Genomic DNA, 19,676 nt, shown 5'->3' with positions numbered 1-19,676 from the left:
ATAGGCAAGTAACAACTTGAAAATTTTGAAGTAAATCATTAATTTTTTAGCAAGGATTTCCGAAAATAGTAATAAATAAAAAAATGGAAAGAAATTGATTTTGAAGAGATATGATTGAAAAGATATAATTTGAAAAAGATTTGTTGAAAAATTATGAAGATTTGAAAAAAATCTAAATTAAAAACAAAATCTTCCCTCTAGTGTCATCCTGGCGTTAAACGCCCAGAATGGCATCCATTCTGGCGTTTAACGCCCACAATCCTACCTTTTTGGGCGTTAAATGCCCAGCCAGGTACCCTGGCTGGCGTTTAAACGCCAGTTTTCCTTCTTCACTGGGCGTTTTGAACGCCCAGCTTTTTCTGTTTGATTCCTCTGCTGACTGTTCTGAATCTTCAATTCTCTATATTATTGACTTGAAAAGACACAATTTTGAAAATATTTTTGGATTTTTAATGATGAGAAACAATAAAAATTTTAACTATAAACAATGCATGCAAGACACCAAACTTAAATATTTTCATATAAGAGACATTAACAGATTGAGAATGCATATGAGAAACAATAAAACACACAAAACAAGAGAATTTAAAGATCAGAGCAATGAAATCATCAAGAACAACTTGAAGATTAATGAAGAACATATTGCATGTTTTCGAAAAATGCAAGAAGAATGCAATTGACACCAAACTTAAAAATTGATACTAGACTCAAACAAGAAACATAAAATATTTTTTGGTTTTTTTTATGGTTTTATAAAATTTTTTTGTGATTTTCGAAACTTATATGGAAAAGAAAATAAAGAGATTCAAAACTTTTAATGAGAATTCCAGGAATCATGCAATGTTAGTCTAAAGCTTCAGTCTAAAAAGATTAGACATGTTTGGCCAAGCTTCAGCAGGACATTACATTCAGCAGCTAAATTGATGAGAATCAATCAGCTTTTGTGATGATAAGAACATCACCTTGAAACTCTAAATCCATTCTTAAAAATTCTGAAAAGTACCTAATCTAAGCAACAAGATGAACCGCCAGTTGTCCAAACTTGAACAATCCCCGGCAACGGCGCCAAAAACTTGGTGCACGAAATTGTGATTATCAACAATGGCGCCAAAAGACTTGGAGCTCTTAAACGTGAATCACACTTTGTCACAATTCCACACAACTAACCAGCAAGTGCACTGGGTCATCCAAGTAATACCTTACGTGAGTAAGGGTCGATCCCACGGAGACTGTCGGCTTGAAGCAAGCTATGGTCACCTTGTAAATCTCAGTCAGGCGAATTCAGATGGTGATGGAGAATTGATAATTAAAAGATAAATAAAACATAAAATAAAGATAGAGATACTTATGTAATTCTTTGGTTGGAATTTCAGATAAGCGTATGAAGATGCTTTGTTCCCCCTGAACCTCTGCTTTCATATTGCCTTCTTCCAATCATTCATACTCCTTTCCATAGCAAGCTTTATGTTGGGCATCACCGTTGTCAATGGCTACTTCCCGTCCTCTCAATGAAAACGTTCCAAATGCGCTGTCACCGCATGGCTAATCATCTGTCGGTTCTCGATCATGTCGGAATAGGATCCATTGATCCTTTTGCGTCTGTCACACGCCCCACAATCGTGAGTTTGAAGCTCGTCACAGTCATCCCTTCCCAGGTCCTACTCAGAATACCACAGACAAGGTTTAGACGTTCCGGATCTCAGGGATGGCCGCCAATAATTCTAGCCTATACCACGAAGGTTCCAATCTTAAATTAGAAACCCAAAAGATACGCATTCAAGCCATTGCTAGTAGAACAGAGGTGATTGTCAGGCACATGTTCATAGGTGAGAATGATGATGAATGTCACGGATCATCACATTCATCAAGTTGAAGAACGAATGAATATCTTGGAGAAGAAATAGACTTGAGTTGAATAGAAAAACAATAGTACTTTGTATTAATTCATGAAGAACAGCAGAGCTCCACACCTTAATCTATGTTGTGTAGAAACTCTACCGTTGAAAATACATAAGAACAAGGTCTAGGCATGGCCGAATGGCCAGCCTCCAAACGTGTCTAAGATAGCATAAGACTTATCAAAGATCCCCCAAGTACAATAGTATAAGGTTCTATTTATAGAGAACTAGTAGCCTAGGGTTTACAGAAATCAGTAATTAATGCAGAAATCTTCTTCCAGGTCCACTTGGTCTGTGCTTGGGCTGAGCATTGAAGCTTCCATGTGTAGAGACTTTTCTTGGAGTTAAACACCAGCTTTTGTGCTAGTTTGGGCGTTTAACTCCGGCTTTTGTGCCAGTTTTGGAGTTAAACGCCAGAATTCTTGAGCTGACTTGAAACGCCTGTTTGGGCCATCAAATCTTGGACGAAGTATAGACTATTATATATTGCTGAAAAGCCCAAGATGTCTACTTTCCAACGCAATTGAGAGCGCGCCAATTTGGCTTCTATAGCTCCAGAAAATCCACTTTGAGCGCAGGGAGGTCAGAATCCAATAGCATATGCAGTCCTTTTTCAGCCTCTGAATCAGATTTTTGGTCAGGTCCCTCAATTTCAGCCAGAAAATACCTGAAATCACAGAAAAACACACAAACTCATAGTAAAGTCCAGAAGAGTGATTTTTATTTAAAAACTAATAAAAATATAATAAAAACTAATTAAAATATACTAAAAACATACTAAAAATAATGCCAAAAAGCGTATAAATTATCCGCTCATCAACGAACAAGGCTCGATTTACACCTCTACTTCGGCGGCTTTCAACCCCTCGCTTTCCTTCGTTGTGCAACACCGTCTGCTTCTCAATGGTCCAAACGAAGCTTCCCCCTCCCCCAACCTAAGTTAACCCTACCTATTAATGAGCTTCTATTTAGAATGTTGATCCAATGAAATTGAGTTCATTAACTGTAAAAATTTTTGACTGATAAATAACTTAGTATTTTTATATCCAAATTGTCCAAATTGCTACAATTCCTTATTTGTGAATTGAACCCGGTGTTTCTGATTATTTTTATTTACTACTTGGTCCTTCAAGGTCCAAATTATACTTTTTTCTTTATCGAAAAAAACTCCTTCTAACAATAGCACAATACTACTATTACTAAATATACTACTACTACTACTAATCTGCTATTACAGTACTACTACTGCTGCTAATAATAGTAACACAGTTGCTAACAATATAAACAAAATTAAGGATTATAAATACTCAATAATAATAATAATAATAATAATAATTTAAAGACCAACAAAATTTATTTAGTATTTTTAGTCATAAATCCAATTATTTTAGTCTAATAATCTCTAACAATATATTTTTAATTCATATTTTTAAACATTGAGCTAACTGCTGCCTAAAAATAATAAATCCTCTTGGTTTTCTAGTATTTCTCTAATAATAATAAGAATTTTTTATAAACAAATAAAATAAATATAAAAAATGACATATTTAAAAGATAAGAATTAATATAATTTATTACGATTTGAATTATGTTACTTTATTTTTAATCTACAGTTTAATTTAGTCTCATTAAAAAATTAAAATTTTATTGTATTAATTTGAATTTATTTTTTAAGTTGACGTGAGTTGATACAACGTTAATCAATAAAATTTAATATTTAAATTTTCTCACAATTTCTACATTACCTAAAGCCACAATTTCTATTTATCAACACTACAATCTTATTAATTAGCACTACAATCTCTATCCTCTTCTTAAAAAATTTAAAATTTAAATGATAAGTACTCTTTTAGTCTCTAAAATTTGGGTCAAAATCAAAATCATTCCTAACCTTTTTTTATTCAAAATAGTCCTTAACATTAAATTATTTTTGAAATCATCCTGTTCCGGCCCAGCCTGCTAAGAACTTGGGTTCGATCACGAGCCACCAACCTGACGGTTCCTCTGACCCGAACCAAGAGGAGACCCGCGCGTCACCTCCTTTTCCCCCAGGAACTTGGACAGTTGGCCGAAGCTTCTAAGCGAGTGGGCTTGCTCACAAGGGCCCTACCCAAGTACAAAGTATAAAAGGGAGGGGACCTACCCCTTCCAGAGGTACGTCATTATTCCTACCTTAATTAATTGTCTTTGTACGGACACTGATTTAAACTTCGGAGTGTCCTTACAGGTGGCTCCCACCCCCCATCCAGTCGACGTCCTAACCAGACTCCATCGTCCAAGCTCGCGCTCAGGTCCCAACTCTAACTCACACCTGCTCCGCAACTGCTTTAACATGATTCGTGAAGAACCCGAGCAGACGAACATTGATGCCGTCTGTGGGAACTGAGGAGCGAGGATGGACGACTTTCTCCTTGGTGAAGGAGGAGGGGAGGAAGGGGGACCCCGCCTGAGAAGCAGGATAGGCTCCGCAGCCTCCTCTCATGAACCATCAGAACCGCGTTCCCGTCGAACCCCCCTCCAAATCTATCGAGAGACACCCATTCGGCGGAATTGGAGATAGCAACGCAAGGATCATGCAAGAACTCTGCCACCGAGTACAACATTTGGAAAGAGAGCTAGCGGCAAGGGACCGTTACCACCCTGAACACAGTAAGGACCCTCGCCCCAGCCTGTCCCGCACCCGATCCCCCTCCAGGAGATCGGAAGACCGAGGAGAAGTCCCAGGAGGGACAATAAGAGAAAGCGAACCGACGCTCGGTCTCGTTCTACCCGTAACAAGTCGAAAGGCCACGGGGAGACCAGGAGAGATAGACCGAGGAGATGACGTGACCCCATCATCATGGGTGCCACCCCTTTTCATCCCTCGATCCTCAAGGTCCAGCTGTCAAAGAACTTTGACAAGCCCACGAACATGAGGTATAATAGGACGAAGGACCCCTAGGAACATCTGACGGCCTTCGAAGCCAGGTTGTACTTGAAGGGAGTTGGCGATGCAGTCAGGTGCCGAGCTTTCCTGGTAACTCTGGAAGGCCCTGCGATACGTTTGTTCAATGCGCTCCCGCAGGAGTCCATCACCACCTTCGTGGATATCTCTCACAGCTTTTTGGCACAGTTCACTACCTGCATACCCAAGGCTAAGCACCCAATCAATCTGTTGGGGATTATCCAGTAGGCCGACGAGTTGACGAGAAAATTTCTCGACCGATTCAATGATGAATGTCTAGAGGTCGACGGCCTGACGAACTCTGTGGCGAGCCTGTGCCTGACGAACGGCCTATTGAACGAATACTTCAGGAAACACCTCACTACCAAGCCCATTTGGACCATGTAGGAAATCCAAAATGTAGCAAGAGAATACATCGATGAGGAGGGAGTCAAGAGGTGGCAGCCAATAAGCGGCAGCCACCCAACCCGCCTACACGTCAGCCCAGATCCACCGGGAGACCAAAGGAGACTCCCAAGGAAGGGACCTCGGGGAAACAGTTCAAGCTGTTTCCCCAGGTAGGCAAGTTCACTAACTATACCCCCCTCACAGCACCCATAGTAGGAGTCTACCAACAGATCGCGGACAAAGGCATCCTATCGAAGCCTTGTCAATTGAAAGACAGGGAAGGCAGAAATAAAAGCCTCTACTGTGATTATTACAAGGGCTTTAGCCACAAAACTCAGAACTGTTTGGACCTGAAGGATGCTCTTGAACAAGCCATTCGTGAGGGCAAGCTAACTGAGTTCTCATAGTTTATATGATAACCAAGGAGGAGAGAGCGAAAGTGATCTGATGAAGACCGTAGCTGAACAGTGAAGCTGAGGCAGGGCGCCCCCGAAGGCGCCGACAACGCTCCCACCGTAGTCATTAATGTCGTGATAGGGTGAGACACCCCCCAAATCAAAGTCGGCAGCAAAGCAGGACGCTAAAGTCCTTGTCGTTTCATCAGGAAACCCTAAAGCTCAGTCCAAAGAACCCCCCAAGATATCGTTTGGCCCAGAGGATCAATGGTGCCACGATCTCCCTGAAAACCCACCCATGGTGATTACAGCAATGATTAGGACTGGCCTAGTCAAATGGATTCTCGTTGATACCGGAGTTGATTCCAATATCATATTTAGAAACGTGTTTGACACCTTGGGGCTCAGAGAAACCGACCTCAAAACCCACCAACACGGGGATGTTGGTCTTAGTGATAACTACATAAAACCCAACGAATTAATCATACTACCAATCTGTGTGGGAACCGGGGAGAGCAAGAGGTCAGAAATGGCCGAGTTTGTTGTTTTAAGGGATTCCATGGCCTACAAGGTTATCCTGGGGAGGAAGATCATCAATGAATTCTTAGCTATCGTACACACAAAGTACCTGACAATGAAGTTTGTGTCAGACGACGAAACCGTTGGTACCATTAGAGGATATTTAGAAATGGAAGTCACTTGCGACAATGCCAGTCTCTCATTAAAGAAGAGGTCGAAAGAGGCATCCGGAGTGTTTCTGGCTGACTTAGACGCAAGGATAGATGACAAGCCGAGGCCAAAACCTCAGAGGGACCTAGAGAAGTTCAGAATAGGAAACACGGAGGATAAGTTCACCTTCGTGGACCAAAATCTCCCCCATGAGTTAAAGGAACCCCTCATGGAGGCCGTCAAAGCAAACAACAACTTGTTCGCCAGCCAGTACCTACTATTACATGGTTATGCCGTTCGGATTAAAGAATGCAGGAGCCACATATCAAAGGCTAATGAGTAATGTCTTCAAAGATCTTATCGGCAAGTTGGTGGAGGTCTACGTTGATGATGTGTTAGTAAAGATAGCCGAGCCACGCAACCTAGTTGCGGACCTAGAGGCTGTCTTCGGGTCGCTCTAGAAGCACAACATGAGGCTCAACCCGCTCAAGTGCGCATTTGCCATAGAAGCTGGGAAGTTCTTAGGATTCATGATCACGTAAAGAGTGGAAGCCAACTCAGATAAATGCGAGGCCGTCATGTGGATGACGAGCCCTGGTGGTGTTAAAGATATGCAAAGGTTGGCCGAAAGACTCACGGTTTTGTCTCACTTCCTCGGAGCTTCAGCTATAAAGGCCCTTCTTTATTTTAACTTAATGAAAAAAGGAATTGCTTTCGAATGGACTCTGGCTTGCGAGGAGGCTTTTAACCATTTCAAGAGGATTCTATCAAAATCCCCAGTCCTCAGGAAACCAAAAGAAGGGGAGACCTTATACCTCTATCTGTCCGTAACGGAGGAAGCCATGGCAGCCGTCCTCATTCGGGAAGAGGATAAGGCCCAACAACCGGTGTATTTCATTAGCAAGATTTTCGAAGGTGCGGAGCTAAGGTGCACCAAGTTGGAGAAAATGGCCTACGCTTTGTTAGTCTCATCTCGGAGATTAAGGCAGTACTTCCAGTGGCACCCGATCACTTTAAGAACCAACCAAGCGATCCTCCAAATCCTGCAAAAACCTGACTTGGCAGGATGCATGATGACCTAGGTGATAGAGTTATCTCAGTACGACATACAATACGAGCCCAAACATGTAATCAAGTCCCAGGCAATGGCGGACTTCCTGGTAGAAGTAACAGGGGACTCCTTTGAAAACTTGAAAATATGATGGAAGCTCCATGTGGATGAATCCTCCAACCAAGTGTTTGGGGGAGCAAGTATAATCCTTGAGAGCTCAGAGGATATAACATATGAGCAGTCAATAAAGTTCAAGTTTCCGATTTTTAACAACCAGGAAGAGTATGAAGCTTTGATAAGGGGCTTAACCTTAGCTAAAGAGGTCAGAGCATTGTAAATTTGAATCTAATATAATCTTAAAGAAAAAATAATAATCTAATACAAATTTGAATTAGACTGAATTAAAAAATAAATTTAAATTGATAACGTACGAATTATATTTTTTTTAATAAAATTAAAGTGATACGATCCAAACTAAATTTTAAAAAAATCAAAATCAAAACAATACCATCTAAATTGTAACATTATATCAATTTTTTATTTTTTAAATCGATTCAAACTGTACCGTAGAATATAAACTTATTGTTAGCACCGAAAACAAGATAATTATGAAAGTATCTCATTTACCTACCAACAAAATATGTTTAAAAAAAATTAGAGCCATTATTATTATTATTTATCCTTAAAGTTTGTCAAAAGTTTAAAAATACCCCAAAATTTTATTGTCTAAAAAATTTTCGATTTGTATCAAATATACCTCTAACAACTAAATTTTCAAAAGAATTAGGACTTCCAGCAATAATACATTACAACTATCTCTAATTTGCTTGTGTTGGGTTATTCTTATAAAATTGTTGCTAAATTGGTCCTAAATTTTTTGAAAAAATTAGCCGTTAAGGGATATATTTAATGCAAATCGAAAATTTATAGGACAAATTTGAAAGAAAATAAATCTTAGGAATATTTTTAGAACTTTTAGCAAATTTCAAAACAAAAAATATACTTTACCCTTATTATTATTAAGTAGTAATAGTAGTAGTATATTTTTTTTTAATCCATGGTATCCCCCAACCTAATAGACTAGAGACTAATCTGTCGCACATCTGAGCTCCATTTACGAGTATGCCGCTGGCTAATGAGTTGCTGCATGCACAGGGCAGAATTTAAACTCCCGGCACTTGTTTAAGCGGACGAGTAAGCTGACCACTCAACCAATCCAAATTAATTATAGTAGTAGTATATTTAGTAGTAGCATTGTTTATAAACACTGCACTAAAAATGCACCTGATATGGCCATTTCGTGGGCATTTGGCTTGAGACAAAATTTAAATTCATTTTGTGGAAGGAGACTGCGAAATGAAATTGTACAAATTTAAAAATCTTTTCAGCCGAACGTATTCTGATAATAAATCATTTTTTGTTATTTATTAAAAAAAGGAGAATAAATTGTCGAGTTCGTAGAACCCTAATACTACAACCTTATTACAAACAAGAACACAACAGAACCCTGATTTACCATACGAAGTAAGAACATAACCTTGTTAAAAAGACACTACTGTCTAGGAATTGCATTGAAAAGTCAAAAATGAGAACCCTGATACTACAAATACAGCAAAAATTTACAAGACAGAAAAAGTAAGGGGAAGTTTGAGGGGAAAAAAAGGTTTATGCACATATGGTGAATTCCAAAGGTATACTAACAATGGTATCCGAAAAATCATCTGTTTGTTCTTCAAGAGAGTAATATGCAAGAACATGAACTGGATGCTTCATGCTTCATTACTAGAAGGAATCAACTCAACAGCCAAAAGACCGCATCTAGAAGAAGAGACACCATGACCTTGCACCCAAAAGTACCTAAGCCAGGAACATCGCAGCAATGGCTAGGGCGCGCTCGGTAAAAGAGAAACTTTATTAAAGAAGCATTGTTATAAGTTAAACTCCGATCCAAAGGAACATACTAACATAATATTAGAGCTGATCGAATGTGTTGATCATTTATTTCTTCACTACACGAATTTTGTGCCCTGTAGTTTCATTAAGGGTACTGGTTAGTATAGGCCATGTAACTATGAGTGGCTAATATGGCATTTAATTATATAACAATATGTTAAGTATCTAAGGAAAGTGGGAAATCACACCTTAAAAGCTAGCTGATAAGGGAAAAGAATCACTCTCCTTGTATACAACATCAAACATCCCATACTACCCATGTGGGACTTTGAGCACTCCATAATACCCAAGTCCCTAACACAATATGATAGAATATGAGGTTTGAGTTTCAGAATTGAAACTGATGCATTAGTGTATTACTTACTCAACATTGGAACCATCTCGTAGTTGATTAGACCCATTGCAGGAGTTAAATGCCTGAAACACTTGGTAGGGGAGATCAAGAATCTAGATTTGTCAGTGAATTAAGGCATTGGTACTGCAGATGAACATTGAGGAGTTAAGGTTCAATAATGCTCAGGTCATCATCGGGTGTTGCATCTTCATCTCTGATAAAGTTATCGACAAATTATCCTTTCATTTTTCCTTTACCACTGCAAGAGGCAAAGGAAATATTCCCATATAGAACATGTTAGTAATTTACTTCAAGTATCTATGCAATGTAACAAAGTACAGGATGTTACCCTCTTGGCATATTCTGAAAAATTTGACACCGTAAAGGATGTTACAGGAAACCAATAACCAAATGGCTCATACATGAATAACAATATTCTCATAAATTGCATGATGTATGGTCACTATCAACTATAAAATATGAAAAATAATGAAGAATAAAGTTCTATATCAATAATGTCTAACAGCAACTGTAATTGAGCTACCTCGAAAGAAAAAAGCAGCAAAATTAACTTGATCTTTCACACTATGCTTTTGGTGTATCCATGAACATAATTCAAATTTACCTTAAGAGGCAAGCAATTAACACTGCCACAAGATTGAGTTACATGTAGACACAGTACATGTCACAAGGAACCTCTAGTCTGAATCGAGCAGGTTCTACATGTGACAAAGACCTCTAGTCTGGATCAAGTTATGGGGATTTGATAGTTTTCTTGACTCTCTTTCTTCAAGGTCCATTCTTGATTAATGGATTCAAAGAGTATACTTGCTTCCTAGCCCAACACATTGTGTCATCCCAAGAAATTTTCTAAAGGCATTCCCGTGCTATACAGCTGCTCCAATCTATTGAGTCCACGTTTACATATAGATTTAATTTTCCCTTCTATTGCCAGCACCATTCCTTTTCAAAACAATTAAAAATGCACAGGATATCATTATCTGGATTAAGACTTTACCAATGGTCCTTGCAAGAGCACTTCCCACCAAAGAAATGATGGAATTTGTTTGAATCTCTCAGAATGATTGTCCTTCCAATATGGACTGATGCAAATTTCATAAACACATGGCAGTCATCACAGACACGTATATTTTTTATGATCCTGATAGGTGCAATTCCATTGGGCTTTCTGATTAAAGCAAAAGCAAGAGCAAGTTTCTCACTGTGGTATGAGATGGATTTAAATTTTTCCTCCTGTCCCACATTATGCAGAACAATGTTTGTATCTGGATTATACCCAATTCGTTGCAATATTGAAATCAATCTATTCAATTCATCATAGATTTTTTCCACTGCTGGATGAGTACGATCTTCTGAAACAAATTTGTGGACTTCACTCTCAACCTCAACCAAACTATAAGCAGCAAACTTTTTTGCATTGTTTTTATTCATGAGAGATCGTACATCACCTACTTCTTCCCATCTCCCGCAAGCAGCGTATAAGTTGGAAAGCATGATATAAGGTCCTGCATTACGTGGATCCAACTTGAAGAGATGACCAGCTGCCAATTCTGCATTCTTGATATCACCCTTCTTTGCACAAATAGAGAGTAGAGTGGACCAAATCAGGTAATCTGGTTCATGAGGCATGCATTTGATCAAATCCACAGCTTTATCAACACTACTAGAGCGACCAATGAGAGTGACCATACATGCATAGTGATCCAATGTTGGTGTCATCCCATGTTCACTTATTGAATTAAAATATTCCTGTCCCTTTGCGACCATGTCAGCACTGATACAAGCAGATAATACGCCCACAAAACTAATGCTATCAGGTTTGATATTTTCCTGAAGCATCCTTTCATAAAGAGCCAGTGCTTCATGTGGTTGACCATTTTGTGCATAACCATGGATCATAGAATTCCAAGTAATCACATTCCGAATAGGCATTATCCAAAAAATGCTCCAAGCATCCAAAGTAACTCCACACTTGCAGTACATATCAACAAGAGCACTTGACACAAGCATGCTATGATCAACACCCATTACTATTACTTTTCCATGGACAACCTGACCATGACACAAAGAAGCTAGCTTGGCGCAGGAGCTGACCACACTTGAAATGGTGTAACTGTCAGGTCTAACGTCTCCACGCAGCATGTCGCCAAACAACATCAATGCATCCTCTTCTCTTCCATTATGTGCATAACCAACTATCATTGTTGTCCAACAAATCTCATCCTTTCTAGGTATTTCACTGAACATCCTCCTTGCATCATCCACATGTCCACACTGAAAGTAAGCATTGATAACAATTGATGCTGTAACTTGGTCAGGTTTCAAACCCAATAACTTCATCTTATTAAACAATCGAATGCACTCATCATGATGCCCCAATTTGACATATCCATAGATCATAAGATTCCAGGAAACAACATTCTTATGTGTCATTCGATCAAAGAACCACCGTGCCCTGTGAATATCACCACACTTTGCATAGACACCAGTGATAGCATTCCATACAAAAGTGTTATCCCCACAACCACTAATAACAACTCTCCCGTGAATCTGCTTACCAAGCTTCAAATCCAAGAGCGTAGAACATGCTTGCAATGCATTCACATAGGAGTACTGGGTGGGCTGAAACCCATCTTCTTGCATCCTCACTAAAATCTTCAATGCCTTGCCTGAATGCCCAGTAGTTGCAAAACACGCAATCAAGGTGTTATAAGAAACGGAATCACGAGAAGGCATTTGATCAAAGACAGTGCACAAATCCTCAACCAAACCCAACTTAGCATAAGCAGAAAGCAACGCATTCCAAGAATAAACATCTCTGTGGGTCATATTATCAAACAGGTCTTGTGCATTGGAGAGTTTGCCGCATTTGGCATACAAATGGAGGAGCTGGTTGTGGATGAAGGAGTCTTTGGGTTGGAAAAGGTGAAGTTGCATGTGAGACTGCAATCTCTTGGCTTGAACAAAGTCATTTGCTCGAACGCAGTGAAGGACATGGCGCGTATAGGAATCAGCAGTAGCAAGGCCCCGAGAATACAAAAAATCAATGGCTTGCCTAAGATTTTGTTTAGCCATTGAAGAAGAAAGTGCAATGCCCAACCTTTCAAAATGCGACTAGCTTCAAGATGCTGATGTCATTTTGGGGGTTGACTCCTTGAATGGCTTCCCAGTGCATGCTCCTATTGCTCCTGCATCAATGCCCTTCTTGCTGAAAAGTTTGAAAAAAAATCCAAAACGAATTCAAAGAGCAGTAGGTGCAATGATATCTGTCATGCTCAAAATTAACATGTTCTGGCTTTTGTTTGGACATATATGTGACATGTTATGTTCTCCAATCAAATACATGGCTGCCAATTGGCAATGAAAGCTATAGCATCTTAATAGGTTGCAATGCAGCAGCATTGGTTCATGTTGAAGGTATGTACAGTATTTTACAATGCATCAAGTATTTTACAATGCTAGCTTTATACTGCTGTTTATAAAAGACTAATAAAAAAATGGCTTCATTGTTTACTTTTACAGAAAGTAGTTCACACCTATGGTTGCATTACATTATAATTATATTACCTGCCACTTGCCAACATATCTCACCGACAAAACAAACCAACTTCAAAATTTGAAAACTCGAAACTAATAATTTATATGTTCATAATCATTATACTGACATGACTTAATTACTCAACAACTTTTAACTTTTAAAAACAAAATCAAACATGTATGTTTGCTTTAGGGAAAAAATGGCTTCACCCCCTTCATTTACTCTATCTCATTCTCCTTCATTGTGAACCCAAGGCCAGCTCCATTGGCTGTGACATCTTAGCTTCAGACTTGGCAACCTCCACAAGTACGTCGAAAGAAGCACATTGCCACCAAATGGCTCATTGGCTCGGCATCATCACTGGCTTTGAGGAGAAGAGGGAAAAGATGATGTAGAAACACGAAAGCTGGCCAGGTGAGCTTACCTGTGTTTCAAAGCAAAACCCCATTGAATGTTATGAACGTAAAGATTATCTCATATCTCTCTATCTATCCATATCCACATAAGGATTATCTATCTACCTTCGATCTTCTTTCTTTCTATCTAATATGTATCTATCTATCTAATTATCTATGCAAGGTAATGTTTACTTCCGCCGCAGGAAGAACAATTAGAGATAAAGTGTATGGCATCACGAAATGGTAGCCTAATTCCTTGCAATTCTTCACCAATAGACTACACTACCAACACTAAAAGTAAGCCTCACTTGGACTCTAATTTATTACAATTTTTATATTTATAGTATGTACATTTTTCAGTTCAAAACAAGGTGTTATACTTTAAGCCCTTTTGGTTCAGTTATTTATTCATAACAGTATAATGTTATGATCCTTTCAACTCCAAATTTATTTGTGGCATAGCAGTATTTTACTTTTCTATTTCACTTTAAATATAATACTCAAGAAAACTGTATATACATCAAAACAAAAATGTCTTCAACAAGTTCTAAGATGAGATGCATGAAAGAAACTAAATTGTGTAAGATAATAACATAAAGAATAGGACATCTGTGAACTCAACATTATTAAAGCAAGGAGAGTAATCCATCAACTAGAAAATAAAATAACAAAATGACGAAATTTAATTTTTATTAAATTTTAATATTGTATCATTTGAATAAGTTTTTTTTTGGATTAAAGTTTAATAAAAATAGATCCATATCGCACACTCTTTAAGAATTGTTTTCATTTTATACGTACAAATTATAAACATTTCAATTTTCCAAGAAATAACTAGCCAAAAAAGTATGTAAAGGAGAAGGGTGTTCATGGAATATAGAGGAATTTTATGACAATTACTAGAAAGAAACAAAAGCAATATTGCATGAAATATACAAAGGGGCATCAAAAAACCCTCCCCTTCCCTGCAACGGGTAAGGGGGACCCTGCATCCGAGGATCGTTAAAAAATTAAAGAAAAAATCGAAAAAAAAAAAAAAGATTAAAAAAAGATAATCCTCAAGGTAATATATGTTCTTTAATATTAAATCCAATCTTGCTGATTAAATTGTATTAAGAATCAGGGTAATATATGTTCTCTTTATCAATTATAACAACATTAGTACTGGTCTTTTTTAAAAGAACCAATTTAAAAAAGAAAATATAACACTTAAAATAAAGATATTAAAATAAGTCAAGGGAACACCAAAATCATATGAATTGCTGCAAGTTCTTCTTTAATATCTACATTGCATATACAAAACACACCTACACACATACGTATGTCACGAGAGGCACAAGTTAGTTGTTTACACAGCAGCTCACTAATTTTGTAATTTAAATTCAACAATGGCACAAGAGGTGCACACACTGAGCAATTTTATTTAATCATCCTTAACTCTATTTGAAAACAACAAACACAAGTAATAGTGCTTCTTCAGCAACAACACCCACAATCATCTCATCATCATCATCATCATCAATCACTAAAACTAATTAGCACCCTCAACAACATTCTCGCTATAATAATGGTTCCAATCTTCTTCATCAGCATTCCTTTGTCTTCAATTACCACACTCCATCAAGTTCAGAAGACACACACAAGAGGCACACACACATTGAATAAGATCACAGAAGACTTACCGGACGGAAGAGCGGCGAATGGCGAAGAGGCTGACGGACAAGCTGCGACTAAGACCGGCCAAGATGATGCTGCAGCGGCGATGAAGACCGGCCAAGATCTTGCTGGAGGCGGCGACGGAGACCGGACTAGAAGCGGCGACTAAGACCGGGCTGGAGGCGGCGACGAGAGAAAGCGACGACGATTCTGCCTCAGCCCTCAGACGCGGGAAGACGACGATTTTGCAGTGAGACCGTGAGAGTGAGAGACGGTGGCGGTAAGAGGGGAGGATTGTGGCGGTGGAGGGTGGCGGACGGCGGTGAGAGTAGAGCCGGAGAGGTGAGAATTTCTGAAATTGTGAGAGGATTTGAATTTTGGAACTGGAGAGAGTACAGGCAGGTGAGCTTCTCTATCTTTTTTTAGAGTTGTCTTTCTCAAGGTTCTGAAAACCGAACCGGTCATCGAACCGCTTTAATCACTGGTTCACTGGTTTAGTGATCCAACCGGTCTAACATGGTCCAACCAAAAAAATCGGTTTATATTAAAATAATAAATAAATTATAAATAAACACTTTAAAACATAATTATAGTCTAGTATAAACTTTAAAATATCTTCAACCACAATCTTAAGATCTTTAGATAGTACAAACTTAAATATTTTAATGAATTGAAGCTTTTGCTTTCAAAGTTTGCTAAGAAAAACCAAAATTCTTTCTTCATCCTATAAATGTTTGCTTTGATAACATTAATCAATAAAGCAATTACATCCAAAAAATATCAAACCATTTCCAACTCTGGTTTAAATTTGTCCAAGCAACAAAGAAAAATAATGAAGGTTTCGTCACCAAAAAGAAAAAGAATGAAGGTTCCTCGAAGTAGCAGCTGTACAATCCACATCATTTAACACAAACTAGAAGTTCAGAAATCCTGTTCTTCCATAGCTGCAGGCTCAAAGCTATCGCCACCTAAATCTAACCTGCCACCTAACATATCACAAATTTCTAATCAAGAGGAGACTCAAACTTGCAGGCTCACAATAAAATTGTATTCACTTGAGGAGACTCAAAACAAATCAGAAAAGCAAAAGGATTTCACAATAACCCAAAGCTAAACTTGACATTTTAATGCTCCTTCATTGTGTTACTCAATAAATCATCAAAACAGCCACAATCCAAGCACATGTAAATCACAAAACTTGACCCTACACTTGTCTACTTTGCCATTGAACAGAGCTGGAAACACAAAACAAAGTTACAGGTAAATTCTAGTTTCTAACCCTGCCAACCCAAATTCCAGCACCTCTAAATTCTATTAAAAGCTCAGTTACTAATATGCAAGGTCAATTATTAGAGCGTGATCCTCAAAATCTTAGTAAAACAACACATAATTTCGATTCAGCAACATTAAACTAAGATAATCCATATTGATCAGCATCATGCCATAATTCATCTTTACTGACTGAGGTATTATTATCAGCAACACATTGACACACAAAACAGCAGCATAGAAGAACCAAAGCTAATCAATAATCACAACACATTCAATAATCAATAATCAGTAAATTAAAATAATAAAATCACAACACACAAAACAGCGGCATAGCAGAACCAAACAGAGAATAAATTTAACACATCAGAAATTACCAAAACACACAAAGAAATTAAAAGAAGAAAGCTACAAACCCTAAGATGGAAGACGTGGCGTGACTGAGTGTCGCGGACGACAAGGACCGCAGCGAGTAGGACGGCTGAGAAGTAGACAGCGGCGCAGCTGAGAAGCGGATGATGGCTTGACCGAGAGTTGGAGGAAATGGCGGCGCTTGCGATGATTCTTCCTCTATGTGAGCGCAATGGCGGCGTAAGAGAGCACCTTCGAAGATAGAAGCTTTGAACAGAGCACGAAAGAGGGAGACACCGAGACAAGGAGCACCTTCGAACGGGACAGTGGCTGCGGTGGAACAGAGCTAGCGCCAGCAGAACCGTGGCTGCGCGAAAGGGAGGGACTGAGCTCGCCGGCGTTGAGAGAAACGGCTAGCTCGTGGGTGATGGCAGGGACGAGGCAGGGTGTGCTGCTGCGCCGTTGGAGAGTTGGAGTGAGTTAGGGTTGGTAACGTAGGAATTGCGTGTTCGCGGTGCGGTTTGGTTCGGTTTTTGAGAGAAAGGTCATCCGATCCGATCGTCTAATTAAACTGCGGTTCGGTTTGTTCGGTTTTTTCAATCAATTCAAAAAAATACTACCATACTTGTCTGGTCTGACACAGCTAGCACTGAATGTTTGTTTAAATTGAAGTAATCCCAAATACAAGCCTAACATAATTTTTAACCAGGAAAAGAAAAGAAAGACGAAAGGGGAAAGCATTATTGATTACAGATGAGGGAAAAAGAAAGCAAAACATAACTACATAAGAAAAAAATATAAAAATAAATAAATAAGCACCTTTTTTTGTTCTACTCCTTTGATTTTGCACACCAATTCATATAGTTCCCTTATGTTCGCCTAAAATATATTAGAGAAACAGAAAAGCAATAATCAGAACTACGTTGGTCTAACATTTCAATTATCACATTATGCCAAGTTAGAACCAAAGTAGATGGCCTTGGAAAATATGCTAATAAGAAAGAATAGAAGAACTTTACATATAATAGCAAATCATGTTCTTTACTTGCAATAGGCTATCAAGTAATGTCAGAGTTCCAATGTCTTCCTCACATAAAAATACTCAACAGTATTTTTTCTTTTTGGATAAAAGATGAATATCATTGACATAGTAATGCCAATGTGTATTACATATGCTTTTAAAATTGAATAGGTGTCATACTTTAACGGATTCGATACTCATCTATACTTAGTGCAACATAACCGCAAAACCAACAAGACAACCCCATATGAAATCAATTGGTACCTTTTTGCTTAATTTTACAGTTAACACACTGTTATCTCTGGCATCAGTCAACTTCAAAATGAGTGGGTGAACCTCAACACTATTGCTTCTGTGCAGCACCCTGCGAGATCAACTTCCTCGGTAATGCTGGTCCACCTTTTAGACCTAGACCATGGTAAACAGAAATCTGTTACATATTCTACAAATCATGAAATATAACCTTAACTGCTCAAGTTCCAAGACTTCTCCATTCATATGTTACCTTCATGATGTCAATACTAAACCTATTAAAAGATAGCAGATACAATGACGGAGGTAATCTAATACTTCAAATCTGCTTCCATTTTCTCATTATTCAAATTTATCTTATCATACTGATTTCAATCTCTTCCTATCAGGATCCAGAACCTCCAAGACTTGATAAATCATACTAAATCACTTCAAAAGTAAATTTTTATTTTATATTATTTTTCCAGAAAAACTAATAATAATAATAATAAACCAGAAGCAGTTCCAGATAAAGTTTTCAGATATTATCACTTTATCATATAACAGATATTCAACAATACTAACAATACAAAGTACAAACCAAAGCATTTTCAGTAATTCAACAGAACAGCAATTGAAAATTAACAACAAACAGAACAGCAATTTCAGTCAAATTACATACCTGACTCAGTGGCTCGGGCTCCATCTCTGACCTGAATCGGTGACTGGGTGGGAGGTGTTGTGTTGTGGGTGGCCAGAAACGCTGCTGGGTGGTGGCGTGGTGCTCTGTCCGCTGGGTGGTCCTGGGTGAGTGGGTGGTGCTGTGCTACTGCTGGCCTGCTGGGTGCGACTGCACGAGGGTGGTGCTGGGCTGCTGGGCGCTGGCGGTGGCTGGGGCTTCGTGGTGCTCTCTCTGTCCGCGAGGAGGTCCTGGGAGCAGTGGGAGGAAAGATTCGGTGGCGCTGGGAGGAAGGCTTCGCGGCGCTGCGAGGTGGTGGGAGGAACGGTCTCGCCGGCGCTGAGGGTGTAGAGAGCGAGACTGTGAGAACTGAGAAGAGAGGGGCTTGGTTTCGTTTGGGGGTGGGGCGTGGGGGTTACTGGGTTAGAAGAAGTTAGGTCACGTTCATTTGGGGGTGGGGTGGGGGGCTTGGTTTTTTTACGTTTTTTACTTTACCAGTTCGGTTCAGTTCGGTTCCGTTGAAGTTTTTATTGTCAGAACTCAGAACCAAAAATCGAATCGAACCGCAATAAAAACAACAAAATATATTTTTTCAGTTTTTTTGGTTTCCATTTATTTGGTTTTCGATTTTTTCGATTCGGTTGATCGATTTAGTTCGGTCCGAATCGGTTTTAACACCTCTATTATAAATTATAATTTTTAAAAATAATGTTATTTTATTATTTAATATTTTTATTTTAATTATTAAAAATTTATCAAACATATTAAAAAATAAAAAATATTAAATTTTTTTTAATAATTTAGTGACACCAAAATAAACTCTATAAAAATAACGGCATTGCAAAAAAGGGTGATAGAATTAGAGTTTTCCTTTTTCAAAA

General features: G+C 38.5%; 1 protein-coding gene across 14 annotated transcripts; it reads right to left on the bottom strand.

Moving 5' to 3' along the window:
• Positions 1-1,911: 1,911 nt before the first annotated feature.
• On the bottom strand, positions 1,912-19,296 carry LOC112782857 (pentatricopeptide repeat-containing protein At2g22070). 14 transcript variants are annotated; one of them, XR_003193210.3, is made up of 8 exons: positions 18,799-19,296; positions 18,150-18,293; positions 17,684-17,743; positions 13,400-13,614; positions 10,257-12,860; positions 9,662-9,890; positions 9,486-9,591; positions 8,742-9,371 (listed from the first exon to the last, which is right to left on the bottom strand). XR_003193210.3 is itself a non-coding variant. In XM_025825491.3 (5 exons), the coding sequence occupies exon 5, from the start codon at positions 12,725-12,727 to the stop codon at positions 10,646-10,648; it is 2,082 nt and encodes a 693-aa protein (XP_025681276.1). In that variant the 5' UTR covers positions 12,728-12,860; positions 13,400-13,614; positions 17,684-17,743; positions 18,150-18,293; positions 18,799-19,296; the 3' UTR covers positions 9,993-10,645. The 14 variants fall into 14 exon arrangements, 2 of the variants coding, with proteins under 2 accessions (XP_025681276.1, XP_072085715.1); XR_003816254.2 differs by having other exon boundaries at positions 9,486-9,890; XR_003193211.3 differs by lacking the exon at positions 9,486-9,591.
• Positions 19,297-19,676: the final 380 nt, after the last annotated feature.

The sequence above is a fragment of the Arachis hypogaea genome, chromosome 20 (genome assembly GCF_003086295.3).
Source record: "Arachis hypogaea cultivar Tifrunner chromosome 20, arahy.Tifrunner.gnm2.J5K5, whole genome shotgun sequence".
Classification (NCBI taxonomy): domain Eukaryota; kingdom Viridiplantae; phylum Streptophyta; class Magnoliopsida; order Fabales; family Fabaceae; genus Arachis; species Arachis hypogaea.
This window is presented reverse-complemented; position numbering and strand designations above follow the sequence as displayed.